Source organism: Hypomesus nipponensis, chromosome 21 (assembly GCF_054491055.1).
Source record: "Hypomesus nipponensis isolate SF chromosome 21, ASM5449105v1, whole genome shotgun sequence".
NCBI classification, from domain to species: Eukaryota; Metazoa; Chordata; class Actinopteri; order Osmeriformes; family Osmeridae; genus Hypomesus; species Hypomesus nipponensis.
This window is the reverse complement of record NC_140381.1, coordinates 12,273,425-12,298,465: the sequence shown is the minus strand read 5'-3', so window position 1 is coordinate 12,298,465 and position 25,041 is coordinate 12,273,425. Positions and strand designations below refer to the sequence as shown.

General features: G+C 38.4%; 1 protein-coding gene across 1 annotated transcript; it reads right to left on the bottom strand.

The window, feature by feature from the left end:
• Positions 1-9,904: 9,904 nt before the first annotated feature.
• LOC146238034 (uncharacterized) lies at positions 9,905-21,853 on the bottom strand. The gene is made up of 7 exons (XM_084684982.1): positions 16,975-21,853; positions 16,262-16,291; positions 15,996-16,140; positions 12,241-13,258; positions 11,860-12,015; positions 11,448-11,543; positions 9,905-11,340 (listed from the first exon to the last, which is right to left on the bottom strand). Exons 4-7 carry the CDS (start codon positions 12,739-12,741, stop codon positions 11,032-11,034), a joined length of 1,062 nt encoding a protein of 353 aa, XP_084541108.1. The 5' UTR covers positions 12,742-13,258; positions 15,996-16,140; positions 16,262-16,291; positions 16,975-21,853; the 3' UTR covers positions 9,905-11,031.
• Between the last annotated feature and the right edge of the window lie 3,188 nt (positions 21,854-25,041).

Sequence of the window (25,041 nt, the reverse complement as noted above, 5' to 3'; positions counted from 1 at the left end):
CGAGAAAACCATTCAAACAGAAGTTACATGCCAAACTTTGTAAATAAACAGCCACAGAAACATGTTATGACACTTGAAACATCGAGAAAACCATTCAGACAGAAGTTACATGCCAAACTTTGTAAATGCATTGAAAACTCTATTCAGGAGCTGAAAAGCACTTTAGAGCAATACAAAAAGGAAAGTCTCAAAAACAGAATCTAATGGCTAAACATCTTCACAAAAACACCTGTACTATGTACAAACAGCCACAGAAACATATTATAACACTAAAAACATCGAGAAAACCATTCAGACAGAAGTTACATGCCAAACTTTGCCAATGAATTGAAAACGCTATTCAGGAGCTGAAAAGCACTTTAGAGCAATACAAAAAGGAAAGTCTCAAAAACGCAATCTAATGGCTAAACATCTTCACAAAACCCCTTTCCAATGTATTAACAGCCACAGAAACATGTTATGACACTTAAAACATCGAGAAAACCATTCAGACAGAAGTTACATGCCAAACCTTGTAAATGCATTGAAAACCCTATTCAGGAGCTGAAAAGCACTTTAGAGCAATACAAAAAAGAAAGTCTCAAAAATGCAATCTAATGGCTAAACATCTTCACAAAACCCCTGTACCATGTACAAACAGCCACAAAAACATGTTATGACACTTAAAACATCTAGAAAACCATTCAGACAGAAGTTACATGCCAAACTTTGTAAATGCATTGAAAACGCTATTCAGGAGCTGAAAAGCACTTTAGAGCAATACAAAAAGGAAAGTCTCAAAAACGCAATCTAATGGCTAAACATCTTCACAAAACCCCTGTACAATGTACGAACAGCCACAGAATCATGTTATGACACTTAAAACATCGAAAAAACCATTCAGACAGAAGTTACATGCCAAACTTTGTAAATGTATTGAAAACGCTATTCAGGAGCTGAAAAGCACTTTAGAGCAATACAAAAAGGAAAGTCTCAAAAACGCAATCTAATGGCTAAACATCTTCACAAAACCCCTGTACCATGTACAAACAGCCACAGAAACATGTTATGACACTTAAAACATCTAGAAAACCATTCAGACAGAAGTTACATGCCAAACTTTGTAAATGCATTGAAAACGCTATTCAGGAGCTGAAAAGCACTTTAGAGCAATACAAAAAGGAAAGTCTCAAAAACGCAATCTAATGGCTAAACATCTTCACAAAACACCTGTACTATGTACAGACAGCCACAGAAACATGTTAAGACACTTAAAACATCTAGAAAACCATTCAGACAGAAGTTACATGCCAAACTTTGTAAATGCATTGAAAACGCTATTCAGGAGCTGAAAAGCACTTTAGAGCAATACAAAAAGGAAAGTCTCAAAAACAGAATCTAGTGGCTAAACATCTTCACAAAACCCCTTAACCAGGTATAAACAGCCACAAAGATATGTTATAACACTTAAAACATCGAGAAAACCATTCAAACAGAAGTTACATGCCAAACTTTGTAAATAAACAGCCACAGAAACATGTTATGACACTTGAAACATCGAGAAAACCATTCAGACAGAAGTTACATGCCAAACTTTGTAAATGCATTGAAAACGCTATTCAGGAGCTGAAAAGCACTTTAGAGCAATACAAAAAGGAAAGTCTCAAAAACGCAATCTAATGGCTAAACATCTTCACAAAAACACCTGTACTATGTACAAACAGCCACAGAAACATATTATAACACTAAAAACATCGAGAAAACCATTCAGACAGAAGTTACATGCCAAACTTTGCCAATGAATTGAAAACGCTATTCAGGAGCTGAAAAGCACTTTAGAGCAATACAAAAAGGAAAGTCTCAAAAACGCAATCTAATGGCTAAACATCTTCACAAAACCCCTTTCCAATGTATTAACAGCCACAGAAACATGTTATGACACTTAAAACATCGAGAAAACCATTCAGACAGAAGTTACATGCCAAACCTTGTAAATGCATTGAAAACCCTATTCAGGAGCTGAAAAGCACTTTAGAGCAATACAAAAAAGAAAGTCTCAAAAATGCAATCTAATGGCTAAACATCTTCACAAAACCCCTGTACCATGTACAAACAGCCACAAAAACATGTTATGACACTTAAAACATCTAGAAAACCATTCAGACAGAAGTTACATGCCAAACTTTGTAAATGCATTGAAAACGCTATTCAGGAGCTGAAAAGCACTTTAGAGCAATACAAAAAGGAAAGTCTCAAAAACGCAATCTAATGGCTAAACATCTTCACAAAACCCCTGTACAATGTACGAACAGCCACAGAATCATGTTATGACACTTAAAACATCTAGAAAACCATTCAGACAGAAGTTACATGCCAAACTTTGTAAATGCATTGAAAACGCTATTCAGGAGCTGAAAAGCACTTTAGAGCAATACAAAAAGGAAAGTCTCAAAAACGCAATCTAATGGCTAAACATCTTCACAAAACCCCTTTCCCATGTACAAACAGCCACAAAAACATGTTATGACACTTAAAACATCTAGAAAACCATTCAGACAGAAGTTACATGCCAAACTTTGTAAATGCATTGAAAACGCTATTCAGGAGCTGAAAAGCACTTTAGAGCAATACAAAAAGGAAAGTCTCAAAAACGCAATCTAATGGCTAAACATCTTCACAAAACCCCTGTACCATGTACAAACAGCCACAGAAACATGTTAAGACACTTAAAACATCAAGATAACCATTCAGACAGAAGTTACATGCCAAACTTTGTCAATGCATTGAAAACTCTATTCAGGAGCTGAAAAGCACTTTAGAGCAATACAAAAAGGAAAGTCTCAAAAACGCAATCTAATGGCTAAACATCTTCACAAAACCCCTGTACCATGTACGAACAGCCACAGAAACATGTTATGACACTTGAAACATCGAAAAAACCATTCAGACAGAAGTACATGCCAAACTTTGTAAATGCATTGAAAACTCTATTCAGGAGCTGAAAAGCACTTTAGAGCAATACAAAAAGGAAAGTCTCAAAAACAGAATCTAATGGCTAAACATCTTCACAAAAACACCTGTACTATGTACAAACAGCCACAGAAACATATTATAACACTAAAAACATCGAGAAAACCATTCAGACAGAAGTTACATGCCAAACTTTGCCAATGCATTGAAAACGCTATTCAGGAGCTGAAAAGCACTTTAGAGCAATACAAAAAGGAAAGTCTCAAAAACGCAATCTAATGGCTAAACATCTTCACAAAACCCCTTTCCAATGTATTAACAGCCACAGAAACATGTTATGACACTTAAAACATCGAGAAAACCGTTCAGACAGAAGTTACATGCCAAACCTTGTAAATGCATTGAAAACCCTATTCAGGAGCTGAAAAGCACTTTAGAGCAATACAAAAAAGAAAGTCTCAAAAATGCAATCTAATGGCTAAACATCTTCACAAAACCCCTGTACCATGTACAAACAGCCACAAAAACATGTTATGACACTTAAAACATCTAGAAAACCATTCAGACAGAAGTTACATGCCAAACTTTGTAAATGCATTGAAAACGCTATTCAGGAGCTGAAAAGCACTTTAGAGCAATACAAAAAGGAAAGTCTCAAAAACGCAATCTAATGGCTAAACATCTTCACAAAACCCCTGTACCATGTACGAACAGCCACAGAAACATGTTATGACACTTGAAACATCGAAAAAACAATTCAAACAGAAGTTACATGCCAAACTTTGTAAATGCATTGAAAACGCTATTCAGGAGCTGAAAAGCACTTTAGAGCAATACAAAAAGGAAAGTCTCAAAAACGCAATCTAATGGCTAAACATCTTCACAAAACCCCTGTACCATGTACAAACAGCCACAGAAACATGTTAAGACACTTAAAACATCAAGATAACCATTCAGACAGAAGTTACATGCCAAACTTTGTAAATGCATTGAAAACGCTATTCAGGAGCTGAAAAGCACTTTAGAGCAATACAAAAAGGAAAGTCTCAAAAACGCAATCTAATGGCTAAACATCTTCACAAAACCCCTGTACCATGTACAAACAGCCACAGAAACATGTTAAGACACTTAAAACATCAAGATAACCATTCAGACAGAAGTTACATGCCAAACTTTGTCAATGCATTGAAAACTCTATTCAGGAGCTGAAAAGCACTTTAGAGCAATACAAAAAGGAAAGTCTCAAAAACGCAATCTAATGGCTAAACATCTTCACAAAACCCCTGTACCATGTACGAACAGCCACAGAAACATGTTATGACACTTGAAACATCGAAAAAACAATTCAAACAGAAGTTACATGCCAAACTTTGTAAATGCATTGAAAACGCTATTCAGGAGCTGAAAAGCACTTTAGAGCAATACAAAAAGGAAAGTCTCAAAAACAGAATCTAGTGGCTAAACATCTTCACAAAACCCCTTAACCAGGTATAAACAGCCACAAAGATATGTTATAACACTTAAAACATCGAGAAAACCATTCAAACAGAAGTTACATGCCAAACTTTGTAAATAAACAGCCACAGAAACATGTTATGACACTTGAAACATCGAGAAAACCATTCAGACAGAAGTTACATGCCAAACTTTGTAAATGCATTGAAAACTCTATTCAGGAGCTGAAAAGCACTTTAGAGCAATACAAAAAGGAAAGTCTCAAAAACGCAATCTAATGGCTAAACATCTTCACAAAACCCCTTTCCCATGTACAAACAGCCACAAAAACATGTTATGACACTTAAAACATCTAGAAAACCATTCAGACAGAAGTTACATGCCAAACTTTGTAAATGCATTGAAAACGCTATTCAGGAGCTGAAAAGCACTTTAGAGCAATACAAAAAGGAAAGTCTCAAAAACGCAATCTAATGGCTAAACATCTTCACAAAACCCCTGTACCATGTACAAACAGCCACAGAAACATGTTAAGACACTTAAAACATCAAGATAACCATTCAGACAGAAGTTACATGCCAAACTTTGTCAATGCATTGAAAACTCTATTCAGGAGCTGAAAAGCACTTTAGAGCAATACAAAAAGGAAAGTCTCAAAAACGCAATCTAATGGCTAAACATCTTCACAAAACCCCTGTACCATGTACGAACAGCCACAGAAACATGTTATGACACTTGAAACATCGAAAAAACCATTCAGACAGAAGTACATGCCAAACTTTGTAAATGCATTGAAAACTCTATTCAGGAGCTGAAAAGCACTTTAGAGCAATACAAAAAGGAAAGTCTCAAAAACAGAATCTAATGGCTAAACATCTTCACAAAAACACCTGTACTATGTACAAACAGCCACAGAAACATATTATAACACTAAAAACATCGAGAAAACCATTCAGACAGAAGTTACATGCCAAACTTTGCCAATGCATTGAAAACGCTATTCAGGAGCTGAAAAGCACTTTAGAGCAATACAAAAAGGAAAGTCTCAAAAACGCAATCTAATGGCTAAACATCTTCACAAAACCCCTTTCCAATGTATTAACAGCCACAGAAACATGTTATGACACTTAAAACATCGAGAAAACCGTTCAGACAGAAGTTACATGCCAAACCTTGTAAATGCATTGAAAACCCTATTCAGGAGCTGAAAAGCACTTTAGAGCAATACAAAAAAGAAAGTCTCAAAAATGCAATCTAATGGCTAAACATCTTCACAAAACCCCTGTACCATGTACAAACAGCCACAAAAACATGTTATGACACTTAAAACATCTAGAAAACCATTCAGACAGAAGTTACATGCCAAACTTTGTAAATGCATTGAAAACGCTATTCAGGAGCTGAAAAGCACTTTAGAGCAATACAAAAAGGAAAGTCTCAAAAACGCAATCTAATGGCTAAACATCTTCACAAAACCCCTGTACCATGTACGAACAGCCACAGAAACATGTTATGACACTTGAAACATCGAAAAAACAATTCAAACAGAAGTTACATGCCAAACTTTGTAAATGCATTGAAAACGCTATTCAGGAGCTGAAAAGCACTTTAGAGCAATACAAAAAGGAAAGTCTCAAAAACGCAATCTAATGGCTAAACATCTTCACAAAACCCCTGTACCATGTACAAACAGCCACAGAAACATGTTAAGACACTTAAAACATCAAGATAACCATTCAGACAGAAGTTACATGCCAAACTTTGTCAATGCATTGAAAACTCTATTCAGGAGCTGAAAAGCACTTTAGAGCAATACAAAAAGGAAAGTCTCAAAAACGCAATCTAATGGCTAAACATCTTCACAAAACCCCTGTACCATGTACGAACAGCCACAGAAACATGTTATGACACTTGAAACATCGAAAAAACCATTCAGACAGAAGTACATGCCAAACTTTGTAAATGCATTGAAAACTCTATTCAGGAGCTGAAAAGCACTTTAGAGCAATACAAAAAGGAAAGTCTCAAAAACAGAATCTAATGGCTAAACATCTTCACAAAAACACCTGTACTATGTACAAACAGCCACAGAAACATATTATAACACTAAAAACATCGAGAAAACCATTCAGACAGAAGTTACATGCCAAACTTTGCCAATGCATTGAAAACGCTATTCAGGAGCTGAAAAGCACTTTAGAGCAATACAAAAAGGAAAGTCTCAAAAACGCAATCTAATGGCTAAACATCTTCACAAAACCCCTTTCCAATGTATTAACAGCCACAGAAACATGTTATGACACTTAAAAAATCGAGAAAACCATTCAGACAGAAGTTACATGCCAAACCTTGTAAATGCATTGAAAACCCTATTCAGGAGCTGAAAAGCACTTTAGAGCAATACAAAAAAGAAAGTCTCAAAAATGCAATCTAATGGCTAAACATCTTCACAAAACCCCTGTACCATGTACAAACAGCCACAAAAACATGTTATGACACTTAAAACATCTAGAAAACCATTCAGACAGAAGTTACATGCCAAACTTTGTAAATGCATTGAAAACGCTATTCAGGAGCTGAAAAGCACTTTAGAGCAATACAAAAAGGAAAGTCTCAAAAACGCAATCTAATGGCTAAACATCTTCACAAAACCCCTGTACCATGTACGAACAGCCACAGAAACATGTTATGACACTTGAAACATCGAAAAAACAATTCAAACAGAAGTTACATGCCAAACTTTGTAAATGCATTGAAAACGCTATTCAGGAGCTGAAAAGCACTTTAGAGCAATACAAAAAGGAAAGTCTCAAAAACGCAATCTAATGGCTAAACATCTTCACAAAACCCCTTTCCAATGTATTAACAGCCACAGAAACATGTTATGACACTTAAAACATCGAGAAAACTATTCAGACAGAAGTTACATGCCAAACCTTGTAAATGCATTGAAAACCCTATTCAGGAGCTGAAAAGCACTTTAGAGCAATACAAAAAAGAAAGTCTCAAAAATGCAATCTAATGGCTAAACATCTTCACAAAACCCCTGTACCATGTACAAACAGCCACAAAAACATGTTATGACACTTAAAACATCTAGAAAACCATTCAGACAGAAGTTACATGCCAAACTTTGTAAATGCATTGAAAACGCTATTCAGGAGCTGAAAAGCACTTTAGAGCAATACAAAAAGGAAAGTCTCAAAAACGCAATCTAATGGCTAAACATCTTCACAAAACCCCTGTACCATGTACGAACAGCCACAGAAACATGTTATGACACTTGAAACATCGAAAAAACAATTCAAACAGAAGTTACATGCCAAACTTTGTAAATGCATTGAAAACGCTATTCAGGAGCTGAAAAGCACTTTAGAGCAATACAAAAAGGAAAGTCTCAAAAACGCAATCTAATGGCTAAACATCTTCACAAAACCCCTGTACCATGTACAAACAGCCACAGAAACATGTTAAGACACTTAAAACATCAAGATAACCATTCAGACAGAAGTTACATGCCAAACTTTGTCAATGCATTGAAAACTCTATTCAGGAGCTGAAAAGCACTTTAGAGCAATACAAAAAGGAAAGTCTCAAAAACGCAATCTAATGGCTAAACATCTTCACAAAACCCCTGTACCATGTACGAACAGCCACAGAAACATGTTATGACACTTGAAACATCGAAAAAACCATTCAGACAGAAGTACATGCCAAACTTTGTAAATGCATTGAAAACTCTATTCAGGAGCTGAAAAGCACTTTAGAGCAATACAAAAAGGAAAGTCTCAAAAACAGAATCTAATGGCTAAACATCTTCACAAAAACACCTGTACTATGTACAAACAGCCACAGAAACATATTATAACACTAAAAACATCGAGAAAACCATTCAGACAGAAGTTACATGCCAAACTTTGCCAATGCATTGAAAACGCTATTCAGGAGCTGAAAAGCACTTTAGAGCAATACAAAAAGGAAAGTCTCAAAAACGCAATCTAATGGCTAAACATCTTCACAAAACCCCTTTCCAATGTATTAACAGCCACAGAAACATGTTATGACACTTAAAACATCGAGAAAACCATTCAGACAGAAGTTACATGCCAAACCTTGTAAATGCATTGAAAACCCTATTCAGGAGCTGAAAAGCATTTTAGAGCAATACAAAAAAGAAAGTCTCAAAAATGCAATCTAATGGCTAAACATCTTCACAAAACCCCTGTACCATGTACAAACAGCCACAAAAACATGTTATGACACTTAAAACATCTAGAAAACCATTCAGACAGAAGTTACATGCCAAACTTTGTAAATGCATTGAAAACGCTATTCAGGAGCTGAAAAGCACTTTAGAGCAATACAAAAAGGAAAGTCTCAAAAACGCAATCTAATGGCTAAACATCTTCACAAAACCCCTGTACAATGTACGAACAGCCACAGAATCATGTTATGACACTTAAAACATCGAAAAAACCATTCAGACAGAAGTTACATGCCAAACTTTGTAAATGTATTGAAAACGCTATTCAGGAGCTGAAAAGCACTTTAGAGCAATACAAAAGGAAAGTCTCAAAAACGCAATCTAATGGCTAAACATCTTCACAAAACCCCTGTACCATGTACAAACAGCCACAGAAACATGTTATGACACTTAAAACATCTAGAAAACCATTCAGACAGAAGTTACATGCCAAACTTTGTAAATGCATTGAAAACGCTATTCAGGAGCTGAAAAGCACTTTAGAGCAATACAAAAAGGAAAGTCTCAAAAACGCAATCTAATGGCTAAACATCTTCACAAAACACCTGTACTATGTACAGACAGCCACAGAAACATGTTAAGACACTTAAAACATCGAGAAAAACATTCAGACAGAAGTTACATGCCAAACTTTGTAAATGCATTGAAAACTCTATTCAGGAGCTGAAAAGCACTTTAGAGCAATACAAAAAGGAAAGTCTCAAAAACAGAATCTAGTGGCTAAACATCTTCACAAAACCCCTTTACCAGGTATAAACAGCCACAAAGATATGTTATAACACTTAAAACATCGAGAAAACCATTCAAACAGAAGTTACATGCCAAACTTTTAAATAAACAGCCACAGAAAGATGTTATGACACTTGAAACATCGAGAAAACCATTCAGACAGAAGTTACATGCCAAACTTTGTAAATGCATTGAAAACGCTATTCAGGAGCTGAAAAGCACTTTAGAGCAATACAAAAAGGAAAGTCTCAAAAACGCAATCTAATGGCTAAACATCTTCACAAAACCCCTTTACCAGGTATAAACAGCCACAAAGATATGTTATAACACTTAAAACATCGAGAAAACCATTCAAACAGAAGTTACATGCCAAACTTTGTAAATAAACAGCCACAGAAACATGTTATGACACTTGAAACATCGAGAAAACCATTCAGACAGAAGTTACATGCCAAACTTTGTAAATGCATTGAAAACTCTATTCAGGAGCTGAAAAGCACTTTAGAGCAATACAAAAAGGAAAGTCTCAAAAACGCAATCTAATGGCTAAACATCTTCACAAAACCCCTTTCCCATGTACAAACAGCCACAGAAACATGTTATGACACTTAACACATCGAGAAAACCATTCAGACAGAAGTTAAATGCCAAACTTTGTAAATGCATTGAAAACGCTATTCAGGAGCTGAAAAGCACTTTAGAGCAATACAAAAAGGAAAGTCTCAAAAACGCAATCTAATGGCTAAACATCTTCACAAAACCCCTTTACACTCTAAAAACAAATAAAGCACATTACTTAATTCAATTTGTGTAACACTTTTACACTCAAAAATATTGAGTAGATTACAAAGCTTGCAAATTAGGCAGAACAAACTATAAATGATGAGTATAGTTGAGTAATATTAGTAATCATTTTGGAATGAATTGATTTGGTATAATTACCAAATATAAGTAAGTACATGTAATTGAAAGACTTTGTCAACCATATAGAAAACATTAGCAGAAGGCACAGAAGAAAGTGAGTAGATTCAACTGAAACCATTAGTATGATATAACTGAATACTTGCCTATGATTTATTTAAAATATGTGTTGTACTGACTTTTTTATTTTACTCAATTTATTGTATAGGTGTATTCTACTTGATGTCAATAAATGTTAATCCCAACAAATATTAAGTAAGACCAAGATCTCACAAAACATGGACATTTTATTTGACAACTTTTTGGCAAAATCTAAATGATTTACTTTAGTCTAACTTTTCTGTCATCTGTATTGGACAAGCTTTTTTAAAGACTTCTGTATTTTTAACAATTCAAGATACTTTGAACTTCAAATGCATTTAAGACATTTGTAGGGAAATTTCCTGTAAACTGAAATCATGCTTGATGGCTTATACATGGGAAAAAAAAGAAAAGGCTTATCAATGCAAGGTGTAAAATGTTGACTCAAAACACACTGAAATCTTTCCAACACTGTGAGCCTGACCACACCTCGAGATCATCTGATTAAAGGGAGCTTTAGATTGTCCAGGTTTCTGTACATAACTTCAATATTAACAGTCATATATCACATTCCACACATGGCTCAATTGGGTATGAGTCACATTTTCTCATCTGAACAGCTTCCTCAGCAACTACATGACCATACTGTTTCTCAGTCTTTGCACCTTTGCTGAAAGCTTTCCGGAATCCACTTCCACAAGCATCTTTTGAAATACCTCAAAAATGTATTTAAGAGTTTTGGGGTATTTCAGATCCAAAGCATACGTCAGTCCTAGCAGGTAGCAACAGGCTCTGCTGAGATCTCCAAGATGGCTGAGTACAGTGGAACCTTCAATGACGATCCCAACATCATCGACCCGTCCACATTCATTCCGGACCAGGTACACAGCCATCACCTGTGCTGCCAGCTCTTCTTCCACATCGACAGCTGTATCAACATTCTGCAGACATTGTAAAAGAAAAATACACCGATGCATTAGCAGAAGCACCAATTTCAACATTACACATTTATTGTAGGAGACTCCTGAAATCCATAAATTGGACTCACCTCAAACGTCTTGATTAAGGCACTCACGTCTTCACCAAGGTGATCGATGAGACAACGGAGGACAACTTCTCTGGTTTTCTGAATGGAAGTTCCGCTCTGTTTAGGAGAAAATATATTCTTAAATGACAAGAAGATACACTATTTGCTCAGTGCACATTATGGCCTGCCAAAAAGAGACTAGTTTGCAGGTATGCTAGCTGCTAATATGACACACCCTCATACTCTGCTTCTGACTGGTGTTTTCTGATGGAGAGGGTAACTCTGTTTGGGGGGGAGACTGAGCTTTTTCACTTTGTAAACGTATAGCATGCACAAATAAAGATATATAACAATAAAGGACAAAAGCAAACGAGCACTTTAATTACAAACAGGTGGGGGAAAGCAGCAGCTAAACAGGAGTAAACTGAAATACCTGGAGCAGAGTATTCATTTCTGCACGATGTCTCTCTCCAGCAGCACCTTTCTTGGCTTGGAAGATGGAAAGCAGTTTAGGAGAGTAAAGGTCCAACATTGACATGAATTTTGCCTCAAGATTTACGGTGGTGATTCGTTGAAACTCTGCGTTGACCTTTAACAAAAAGACAAAAAAAACAACAGGGAGATTGTGATTATTTAACTGGCTTAATAACACAGAAGTTACATTAAATTCCCCTCTTATATTTAGAAAAAAAGAGACCATCAGGACCAAGAGCTTTACTTAGAGGATTGAAAACACAAAAGCATGACCAACTTGAACATTTTCTGACAATATGCGTTTGTGTTATACTCTGTAAGAGAAATGCAAATTACTCACATGTGACACGTCAAACAAAGCAGGCCACCTCTCCTTGACCTCTTTGATGCTCAAATGAAGACTGACAACATCATGTCTTCTATGCACAAATGTGCTGGCCATTAACTCCTTAATGGTCGTGCTATCTATTTTCTTCCATTCAGACAGAATAAGTAGCCGCTGTTGCTCTTGGTGTTCAGTGCTGTCTCCTGAAGGATAGTGTGGGAGATAAATCACTTCTCCTTTCCGTGCTTTTTTGACATTTTGTGCTGGTTTCCTCTCACCAGGCCGTTTGTTTTTGAGAGAGTTGCATGTAACTTCAGGAAATCCAAGATTTCTAAGCTTTGACCTGTAATTTCCCATCTTGTATTTTAGGCTGTACATCCATCCGATCCAACCATTGCGGCTCCCAAGTTCAGTCAGACATGGATGTTTTTTGACTAAGGCTTCTGCAACCTGTCCAACCTGAAGGCCTGTGGGATAGGCTGTGTGACTGTACATGTAATCAGCCAGTTTTTCCATTTCAGACCTGACACAGGTGTTGTTGAGAACTGTGCCATCTTTCACAAAGTCTTCATTGCTATTCCTCAGTACTGCCTCTGTCGCAACTGAGAAAAGTGGAATGACAATTTCATTTGGCCATGATGCCCTGAGGGCTTAGTATGACAGTGTCCTGCAATGACATTGACGTGCCATCCGACTGGTAATCTGCAGAACTGCAAGATGGCTGTGATGAACTCAAACAGGAGGTGTTGAAACAACTGGGCACATTCTCAGTCTCAGGAGTTGAAAGTGAAAGTATTACTGATGGAATAATTACTACTTTTATTGTCCCCTTATGCTTAACATCTTTCGTAGAATGAAGTGTAAAGTAATCACCAAATTCTTCATCAAGGTAATGCAGGGTGAATTCCTCATCAAGTTTGAATGTGTCCTTTACAGTCTCATGAAATTGATCCACTGTGTCTGGCATCCCTGAGGGCAGTGTGAGCTTCTCAATACGGTGATCTATTATCACCTTCACAACAACAGGGTCCATCTGTATGAAATAAATCACAACAATCAAACAAAATTAAAAAATAAAATCAGAGTAGGAGTAAGACACTTAGGCGTTTCTCTTTTTCACCTAATATTGGACATTAATGTGTCTTTTTAAAGTGACCATGCGTTTGCCTCCCACACAATATGCTGCCAAGGGATATGTATCACTAAGTTGCTGTATCTGCAGCAGGGTCACTTTTCCAGAGTGTTCCAAAGCAAATCCCCTAAAATGTTCCCAATACCAGCTATTAAGTAACTTAACAATGAAATTGAGATCACTGCCTACAATCACAATCTGTGAGATCTCTACAAAATCTGGTAGACCACCTGTACACCCATAGGGCAAAATCATCCCCACTGCATATTTGGTTCCATGATATGACACTACGTTGGTCAACTCCACTTTGGTGTGTGTTGGATACACTTTTTTGAAACTATCCTGTATTTTCTCATGGAGCAATGCCAATGGAATACTTGTCACTTTACTCACACATAATGCAAGTTTTAAAGTATCAGCATGTAAATAATAGGCCATCATCATTTGGTGCTTTGAGGCGAGAGATAGCAGTACATTTCTGAAGCTGTTTAAGTATCTGACAACTCGCTTAAAAAAAAACTATGTTTAGCCTCAAAGCGCATAGTCCAGACACAAACCAAAGGACCAAAGCATTTTATCATAGCAGGATAATGCTCCAAGAAATGGTGCTTTGGAATTAACTTTTGATCAGGAAAAACTTCCAACACTATGACGATGTTCCGATATTAGAGTATCCAGGTAGCTAATGCTTTCCTCTGTATGAGGGGATACTACAAGTTCAGTAATATCTTTTAAAGTCATGAGAACTTGCCATGCTGGTTCATTGAATGGTATCTTCACACCAATTATGAATGGTAATAATCTCAGAAGTGTCCAATTCTCATGTGCATTCCCACCAATAGTTTTTCGAGAAGATACATTTTGTGGTATAGGTTGGGGTCGGTCAGTTTTGTCTGTCCAATTATATGGAAACTGAGTTATTGACTCATTCAGTTGAAACAGGGTGAAATATTGCTTTTTTATAAACTCTTTAAGACATAATGCCAACTCCAAAGGAATTATTCCTTCAAATAGATCATGGAGCACGTCTAGAGGGTACCCTGTTACAAAATGGAAATGCTTCAAATTTTCTGTTAAGGTACAAGCTTTCTTGACACCATAACAATGTACCAGAGCAGGGTTTTCCTTTACAGACTGAAGATGTAAAGCATAGTTCTCCTTTGTCCTTGGTGGAAAAACCCCTGAATGCACATCCTTTTGCTGATAGTCTGAATGGTCCCCGATACAAAATCTACATATGTAATGCCCATTAAAGCTCTCTTCAAGGCCACTTAAAGAATGAGCACCAAGATTGTCCGCTGCAACACAAAAAACTGTTCCTCTGATATTTGCACCAATGGTAGGAAAGAAAATGCCTTCTTCCTCTAGAGTGATGAGATCTTTTAACAGCGGCTCAAAAACGGTTTTGTAGCCAATTTTTTTTACATCATTAGCTTTACAAAGGAGTGCCAAATTAATTGATGTTAATTGTGATCTCAATTCTGATGGCACATCTGCAAGTACCCAATACAGCGCTGTCACTTTGTTTTTTACGCGAGGTTCCAAGCGGATTACAGACTTCAACGTAAAGTATAAGTGAAATCCTTAGCTCTCCATCAGCAAGAAAGTCATTTGACTTAAAATATTTGCCATCGTGAAAGGATGAAAACTTTGATGGAGTGCCTGAATGTCTTGTCAGTATACTACTTGCTATGTCTTTGTTATTTATCAATAGCTGTAAGGTTTGTAGAATAGGTACATACTGAAAGGTGAAGTTGTCAGATGGATCCAATCTATATTCAACCGGCTCAATAACTTGAAAGTTGTCTTTTAAAAAATTCTGCCTCTTATATTTTGAAAGAAAAAGGACCATCAGAACCAAGAGATGTACTTAGAGGATTGCAGGACACAATTTTTCAACTAAATCCTTGACACCCTTTTCATCAACGGTGCAGTTATTTTGTGTCAAAACGTCTCTCACTACATTGGGAATATACTGAGAGGATGATGTGCAGATAAACTGAAGCTGTTCCACCAAGTCATCTATACATTTACCAGAGACATTATAAATGCTTTCTAACTTAAGCAAGAGAGAACCGATAACTTTCACAAATGCGCTTTCAGTTTCACAATCCAAATCTCCAGTAGCAACCAACTCCACATCATCAACGGATTCCAGTAATGCAAACTGTCTGTCTGTTGAACACTGGTAGAAATCGGAAGTTTTACAATAACATCAGCTTTTAAGTCCTTACACAAGTAGGATTGGTGCTTTCGGCTTTTATGTGTAGAATAACTCCCATATATGTTAGTTTTGAACTCACAACCAAACACACACACTATTGTTTCTAGTCTTTTCAGATGAGAGTTAATGTGTTGAAAATAATCCTTTGTATTCAGAAAACATGAGTCACAAATTTTACATTTAAAAGCTTTGACCTCTTGCTGATTTTCAGTTTCCACTGATTTGTGAGCTCTACACAAGTGTATACGTAAGCTGCCCCAAGTTTTAAAAGAACATAGACAATTCAAATGAATACAAGGAAGAAAATGTCCATGACCTAAATGTCTGTGTTTCAGTCGGTAGTGTTTAATAAGTCCCCCCTTTGATGATGCGACAAATGTACAGAGCTTACACTGCCACCCCATGAGCTGTTACCTTAAAGATTAATACAAATCAGGGAGCCTCGGTGGCTAGTGTAGTGTCCTGAGGCTCAGTCCTTTCCACTGTGACCTGAGATGAATATGGTCTGCTGTTCTTTGTTGGTGTCCTCCCCTCTTTCTCACACATTCCTGTCCCGTCTCTTAAGTTAAGCATATGTTGAAACAAAAGAGATACAAACCTTTTATTGGCATAAAAGTTGATAGACTAAAGACAATTCCCCCCCCACCAATTTTTTTTTGCAAAAACTAATGGTAACTTACCTCACATTTTCTTGATCAGCCGTTTTCCATCTGAAATGTATTTAAAATATATATTTAGCAAGGATTATAACAACTCTTGAACTGACAATTAACTTTACGAACAACGTTCCACACAAGTCATGAATTGTCATGAAGTAATGAATACTGCTCCTCAATGCATGATTTCCTCCTGAGTGAGATTTACAGATCAACATGGCATGGTAATTAGGGCAGAGCCCAGCTTGAACTTCGAAGAGACCAATCTTTGAGGTAATAACCGGTCTCTGATTTTGAAAAAAGTTAAAGAAAAAGAAACATTAGCCTTTGCATATACCTGAATATTTTTCGACAATTTGTTAAGGCTTCACTTCACATATTATAATGTTAACTGAATTGACCTCAGCAATAAAAAATATTTTATTTTCAGACCTTTCTCCAACTTAACATAGGCCGACAAGGTGCAAAAGTGTTATACAAGTTAGAGTCTCATGTTAAACTGTATGTAATATAACTGCTTAATTTAAGCTTAGTTGTAGCCTTCTGAAGAAAACGCATAGCACGTGCAGACTCAGCATGCTAGCTAGCTAGCTAAAGTGTGCTAACAAGTCAAATTAGCATTGCCAAAGAATGACTTCGACGTCACAGTAATGTTGGTCGACTGATATTTCATGCTCAGTTGTTGCTTCTGTAACTGAGATGTATGTAAAACGATTATTGTGTTAAATGTTGCTTACTTAAAATTCTGGTCTTGTCGCGGTGGAGTCCAGTCAGACCTTCAAGTAGCTGTGCCCGTCAAGCAACGTCTCCGTGTCGTCTGTCTCTGAGCCAGAACCGTTAGGAAATGACGTCGCTTCATACCCGTTTACTCATTCTTTAAAGTTGTTAAGTAGTTTCCAAATATATTGAGTTGATTTGTCAAATAATTGTAGTTCTTAAAAATAATTGCTATTCATAGTATATTCTTAAAAATGTTGGTGAAACATACAGTAATAATTTCTAATATCCAAACATTGTAATCTGTCAGTCAAATCATCATTTCTTTTTATTAAATAAACTTACTTACTACATGTACATTTTACACAAAGATTGCTGTTTGAGATTCACTCATAAATTTTAATACAGTTAAACCAAATAGGCTACTCATCATGATGAAAGTCAGTATTTTTTTTAAACAAGAATACTTTTATTTAACTCTTACATTTACAAGTCCCTTGAATTATTTTTTTGAGTGTACCAGGTATAAGCAGCCCCAGAAACATGTTATGACACTTAAAACATCAAGAAAACCATTCAAACAGAAATTACATGCCAAACTTTGTAAATGCATTGAAAACGCTATTCAGGGGCTGAAAAGCACTTTAGAACAGTAAAAAAAAGGAAAGTCTCAAAAACGGAATCTAATGGCTAAACATCTTCACAAAACCCTTTCCCATTTAGGTGTCATAACATGTTTCTGGGGTTTATAAACAGCCACAGAAACATGTTATAACACATAAAACATTGAGAAACCCAGTCAGACAGAAGTTACATGCCAAACTTTGTAAATGCATTGAAAAAGCTAGTCAGGAGCTGAAAAGCACTTTAGAGCAATACAAAATGGAAAGTCTCAAAAACGGAATCTAATGGCTAAACATCTTCACAAAACCCCTTTACCATGTATAAACAGCCACAGAAACATGTTATGCCACTTAAAACATCGAGAAAACCATTCAGACAAAAGTTAAATGCCAAACTTTGTAAATGCATTGAAAACGCTATTCAGGAGCTGAAAAGCACTTTAGAGCAATAAAAAAAGGAGAATCTCAAAAACGGAATCTAATGGCTAAACATCTTCACAAAACCCCTTTCCCACTAAAGTGTCATAACATGTTTCTGTGGTTTATAAACAGCCGCAGAAACATGTTTTAACACTTAAAACATCGAGAAAACCATTCAAACAGAAATTACATGCCAAACTTTGTAAATGCATTGAAAACGCTATTCAGGAGCTGAAAAGCACTTTAAAGCAATAAAAAAAGGAAAGTCTCAAAAACTGAATCTAATGGCTTAAAATCTTCACAAAACCCCTTTACCATGTGTAAACTGCCACAGAAACATGTTATGACACTTAAAACATCGAGAAAACCATTCAGACAGACGTTACATGACAAACTTTGTAAATGCATTGAAAACGCTATCCAGGAGCTGAAAAGCATTTTAGAGCAATAAAAAAAGGAAAGTCTCAAAAACGGAATCTAATGGCTAAACATCTTCACAAAACCCCTTTACCATGTATAAACAGCCACAGAAACATGTTATGACACTTAAAACATCGAGAAAACCATTCAGACAGAAGTTACATGCCAAACTTTGTAAACGCATTGAAAACGCTATTCAGGAGCTGAAAAGCACTTTAGAGCAATAAAAAAAGGAAAGTCTCAAAAACGCAATCTAATGGCTAAACATCTTCACAAAACCCCTTTACCATGTATAAACAGCCACAGAAACGTGTTATGACACTTAAAACATCGAGAAAACCATTCAGACAGAAGTTACATGCCAAACTTTGTAAATTCATTGAAAACGCTATTCAGGAGCTGAAAAGCACTTTAGAGCAATCCAAAAAGGAAAGTCTCGAAAAACGGAATCTAATGGCTAAACATCTTCACAAACCCCTTTACCATGTGTAAACAGCCACAGAAACATGTTTTAACAAAAGTTACATGACATATATTGGAAATGCATTGGAAATGCTATTCAACAGCTGAAAAACACTTTAGAGCAGTTGTGGTAGGGCTGACTTGCAGCTCGTTGGGCACACGCCCTCTTAGGGGTGGGGTCAGGGGTGAAAGTAAGCCGGTACTGGCCGGTACGCCATACCGGTAAGAAATTACTTCCCGGTACGCCGTACCGGAAATAAATTACGACACACGCACAGGTCCGTTGCGACAAGGCAAGCAAAACAAGCAATTGCTTGGGGCGCCGAGCTGGCTTGGGGCCCCAAGACAACGACTGGTTAAGAATAAAATGCAACGACAAACGAAAATGTCACTTAGCCTAATTATTTATCATTTATTTATTTGTTTTACTGTATTTACTGTATTATAGTCTACTTATCAAGCATTCACTAGGACTTCTTATCACTCTAGTTTCACTCTTTAACCCACCTGTATCTGTTTTTGATGAGGGTCAGGCAGTCAGGTACAGCACATGCGAGTGCGCAATCGGCAGAGACAAGTGCCATCATATGGCAGCTTTGTTGATTTGGGCAGAAAAAATGTGTCCCGCAGCCCGCTCCCGCTAGAATGACAGTTGAATGTCAATAGTTGTTTAAAACTCCAATCTATTGAAACAACACGGGACACAGCACTGCGGCATGTTCAAACTAAGTCTCTGTCTAACGGACAAACATAAACATATTTTTGCTAGCCTACCTGCTGCAAAATTACACGAAGACAAGTAGGGCTATTTTATCCAGTGTAGGGCCTAATTTATCACTTACCACTACTTAGGAGCTGAAAAGCACTTTAAAGCAACAAAAAAAGGAAAGTCTCAAAAACTGAATCTAAAGGCTCAATACCTTCACTAAACACCTTTGCCATGTATAAACAGCCACAGAAACATGTTATAACAGTTAAAACAACAAGAAAACAATTCAGCCAAAAGTTGCATGACACATATTGGAAATGCATTGGAAATGCTTTTCAAGAGCTGAAAAACACTTTAGAGCAGTGAACCCAGCTAACACATGACGTTGCGGCAACGTTGCCAGTAGGTGCTCAGTTGGTAACCCGCGACGTTACCTTCTGGCAACGCCGTGGCAACGTCGTAGCAACGTTATAAAGGGAATGTTGCCAGTTGCCCCATGGACAACGTTGCCACAACGTCGTACCTTGGTCGTCTGGTTAAGTTATTTTTTGACCTGTGGGCAACGTTGCCGCGACGTCGTACCTTGGTCCGCTGGTTATGTTATTTTTTGGTCCCATGGACAACGTTGCCGCGACGTCGTACCTTGGTCCTGGTAACGTCATTTTTAGGTCCGTGGGCAACGTTGCCGCGACGTTGTACCTTGGTCGGCTGGTCACATTACTTTTTGGTCCCATGGACAACGTTGCCACGACGTCGTACCTTGGTCGCTTGGATATTGTTTTTTTGGTCCTTGTGGACAACGTTGCCGTGACGTTGTCCCTTGGCTGGATACATTCATTTTGGTACCATGGGTTAAGTTGCCGTTAAGTCGCTCTTTGGTCGCAGGACAACGGATCTCGAGTGCAGTGGTTTATCCATGGAGAGATCACACTGGACTGCTCTCAGTTCTGAAACTTTTGTAATGTAACCATAGTCTACATTAATTTCAATCACACAATATTAAATGTTGCACCCAGCACGTATAAATGTAGACAATGTGTGTAATTCATGTGCAGCTCAGCCCCAGCATGGTCATCAATTTTCTCATATGCAGGAACATAGCTTTATGGAATAAAAGACTGAATTTGGAATATAATTCTTATATTCTTAGCCTTATGCCTATATTAAAATATAAGTATTTCATTATTTACATGTACAAAAGCAATCAATGTGTAATGTGTAACATGATTAAGCAAACATTCTTTGTCCAGCACACTAAAGCTGTATGACACACAATGCAAATTTGAGCTGCAATAACTTTGTAATACAAAATTGTTAAATGTGACCAAAAGGCAAGCGATTCTTAAGTTTTATTTCCAAAGACAAGACAAAGACAGAATATTACAATTCTTTCTTAGCAAACCTAGCTGCCCCTCAGTCTGCCCCTGAGCAACAACTGTACGCATGCCCATTTCAACGCATCCCTGAAACTGGGATTTCAGCAAAGAGTTTGCAGGGATTCAAATGTCTTGAACTCATGGATTTCAACTGGAAATTAGATACTTCAAAGGTGAGTTTCTTTACAGAAATAGATAGATATAAACATATTTTCTGAAATTGGATGGAACATGCTATTATGTATAGGTTTGAAATTTAGGCTATTAAGCCTGGTTATCTGTTTCAGATAAACATTGTTTACGTTAGGATTTCGCTAGCTACTACCCAGCTAACACATGACTTTGCGGCAACGTTGCCAGTAGGTGCTCAGTTGGTAACCCGCGACGTTACCTTCTGGCAACGTCGTGGCAACGTTGTGGCAACGTTATAAAGGGAATGTTGCCAGTTGGTCCCATGGACAACGTTGCTACGACGTCGTACCTTGGTCGGCTGGTTACGTTATTTTTAGACCTGTGGGCAACGTTGCCACGACGTCGTCCCTTGGTCGGCTGGTTAGGTCATTTTTAGGTCCGTGGGCTACGTTGCCGCAACGTTGTACCTTGGTCGGCTGGTTACGTAATTTTTTGGTCCCATGGACAACGTTGCGGCAACGTTGTACCTTGGTCGGCTGGTAACGTCATTTTTAGGTCCGTGGGCAACGTTGCCGCGACATTGTACCTTGGTCGGTTGGATACATTCATTTTGGTACCATGGGTTAAGTTGCCGTTAAGTCGCTCTTTGGTCGCAGGACAACGGATCTCAAGTGCAGTGGATTATCATGAAGAGATCACACCGGATTGCTCTCAGTTCTGACACTTTTGTAATTTAGCCATAGTCTACATGAATTTCAATCACACAATATTAAATGTTGCACCCAGAACGTATAAATGTAGACAATGTACGTAATTCATGTGCAGCTCAGCCCCAGCATGGTCATCAATTTTCTCATATGCAGGAACATAGCTTTATGGAATAAAAGACTGAATTTGGAATATAATTCTTATATTCTTAGCCTTATGCCTATATTAAAATATAAGTATTTCATTATTTACATGTACAAAAGCAATCAATGTGTGATGTGTAACATGATTAAGCAAACATTCTTTGTCCAGCACACTAAAGCTGTATGACACACAATGCAAATTTGAGCTGCAATAACTTTGTAATACAAAATTGTTAAATGTGACCAAAAGGCAAGCGATTCTTAAGTTTTATTTCCAAAGACAAGACAAAGACAGAATATTACAATTCTTTCTTAGCAAACCTAGCTGCCCCTCAGTCTGCCCCTGAGCAACAACTGTACGCATGCCCATTTCAACGCATCCCTGAAACTGGGATTTCAGCAAAGAGTTTGCAGGGATTCAAATGTCTTGAACTCATGGATTTCAACTGGAAATTAGATACTTCAAAGGTGAGTTTCTTTACAGAAATAGATAGATATAAACATATTTTCTGAAATTGGATGGAACATGCTATTACGTATAGGTTTGAAATTTAGGCTATTAAGCCTGGTTATCTGTTTCAGATAAACATTGTTTACGTTAGGATTTCGCTAGCTACTACCCAGCTAACACATGACTTTGCGGCAACGTTGCCAGTAGGTGCTCAGTTGGTAACCCGCGACGTTACCTTCTGGCAACGTCGTGGCAATGTTGTGGCAACGTTATAAAGGGAATGTTGCCAGTTGGTCCCATGGACAACGTTGCTACGACGTCGTACCTTGGTCGGCTGGTTACGTTATTTTTAGACCTGTGGGCAACGTTGCCACGACGTCGTCCCTTGGTCGGCTGGTTAGGTCATTTTTAGGTCCGTGGGCAACGTTGCCGCAACGTTGTACCTTGGTCGGCTGGTTACGTAATTTTTTGGTCCCATGGACAACGTTGCGGCAACGTTGTACCTTGGTCGGCTGGTAACGTCATTTTTAGGTCCGTGGGCAACGTTGCCGCGACATTGTACCTTGGTCGGTTGGATACATTCATTTTGGTACCATGGGTTAAGTTGCCGTTAAGTCGCTCTTTGGTCGCAGGACAACGGATCTCAAGTGCAGTGGTTTATCATGAAGAGATCACACTGGATTGCTCTCAGTTCTGACACTTTTGTAATTTAGCCATAGTCTACATGAATTTCAATCACACAATATTTCTCACACAATGATTCTCAAGTTGTATTTCCAAAGACATGAGTCATCACAGAATATTACAATTCTTCCTTAGCAAACCTAGGTTTGCTCAGTCTGCCCCTGAGCAACGACTTTGCGCATGCCCATTTCAACGCATCTCTGAAACTGGGATTTCAGAGAAAAGTTTGCAACTGAACGCATGGATTTCAACTGGAAATTAGCTACTTCAAAGGTGAGTTTCTTTACAGAAATAGATTTAAATATATAAACATATTTTCTGAAATCGGATGGAGGATGCTATTACGTATAGGTTTGAAATTTAGGCTATTAAGCCTGGTTATCTGTTTCAGATTAACATTGTTTACGTCGTTAGGATTTCGCTAGCTACTAGCTAGTAGTAAAGCTAGTATAATGTACTGTAGCGTTATGCTAAACCCTCCAGAAAGTTAAATACTGAAAATACATACAAAGTTTAGCGTCTCACAAATCACCCACAAAAGAATCAGTAAAAATAAACGTTCAGAACTAGAAAAAACCTTTGTCTGAAAATAGTTTATTTAGCCCTGGAAGACTGTGTGGAGATAGCCCGTGGCTGATCACGTTTTGATCAGTCGGCAAAGCAATGGCGTCTATAAAAGTATCATGTCACTAATTCTTCCAATTTGTACTCGGGGGCTCATGTGGGGGGTGCTCCGAGAGTATGGGGTACCGGATTCCCTGATCGGGGTTGTCCGGTCCCTGTACGACCGGTGCCAGAGTTTGGTCCGCATTGCCGGTAGTAGTTTCCGGTGAGGGTTGGACTCCGCCAGGGCTGCCCTATGTCACCGATTCTGTTCATTACATATATGGACAGAATTTCTAGGCGTAGCCAGGGTGTTGAGGGGGTCCGGTTTGGTGACCTCAGGATCGGGTCGCTGCTTTTTGCAGATGATGTGGTCCTGTTGGCTTCATCGGGCCGTGACCTTCAGCTCTCACTGGAGCGGTTCGCAACCGAATGTGAAGCGGCTGGGATGCGAATCAGCACCTCCAAATCTGAGGCCATGGTAATTGACCGGAAAAGGGTGGAGTGCCATCTCTGTGTCGGGGAGGAGATCCTGAACCAAGCGGAGGAGTTCAAGTATCTCGGGGTCTTGTTCACGAGTGAGGGAAGAATGGAGCGCGAGGTCGACAGGCGGATCGGTGCGGCGTCCGCAGTGATGCGGGCTCTGCATGGGTCCGTCGTGGTGAAGAAGGAGCTGAGTTGAAAGGCGAAGCTCTCTATTTACCAGTCGATCTACGTTCCTACCCTCACCTATGGTCACAAACTATGGGTAGTGACCGAAAGAACGAGATCGCAAATACAAGCGGCCGAAATGAGCTTTCTCCGCAGGGTGTCCGGGCTCTCCCTTAGAGAAAGGGTGAGAAGCTCGGTCATCCGGGAGGGGCTCAGAGTAGAACCGCTGCTCCTCCGCGTCGAGAGGAGCCAGCTGAAGTGGCTCGGGCATCTGATTAGGATGCCTCCTGGACGCCTCCCTGGTGAGGTGTTCCGGGCACGTCCCACTTGGAAGAGGCCCCGGGGAAGACCCAGAACACGCTGGAGGGACTATGTCTCTCGGCTGGCCTGGGAACGCCTCGGGGTCCCCCAGGAAGAGCTGGTGGAAGTGGCCGGGGAGAGGGAAGTCTGGGCCTCCCTGCTTAGGTCGCTGCCCCCGCGACCCGATCCCCGGACAAACAGCAGATGATGGATGGATGGATGGATGCATCATTTTGGTTTATGAATAGTCGTACCTTTGCTATATTCCTCAGGTGAAAGAAAGCTGTTTTGGTCACTTTATTTATGTGAGAGTTGAAATTCAAATCTGAGTCCAGGATTACACCGAGACTCGTCACCTCTGGTTTAAGACAGGGGGTTAAGCCTCCTAGATTCTTAGTAAGCATC

Bases quoted from the DNA above. Each gene is read 5' to 3' on its own strand.
- LOC146238034 (XM_084684982.1), bottom strand. From the start codon at position 12,741: ATGGAAAAACTGGCTGATTACATGTACAGTCACACAGCCTATCCCACA. The intron at 12,016-12,240 runs GTGAGTAATTTG...TTTTTGTTAAAG, and splicing joins CTTTGTTTGACGTGTCACAT to GTCAACGCAGAGTTTCAACG. The intron at 11,544-11,859 runs GTATTTCAGTTT...TCTCCTAAACAG, and splicing joins AAATGAATACTCTGCTCCAG to AGCGGAACTTCCATTCAGAA.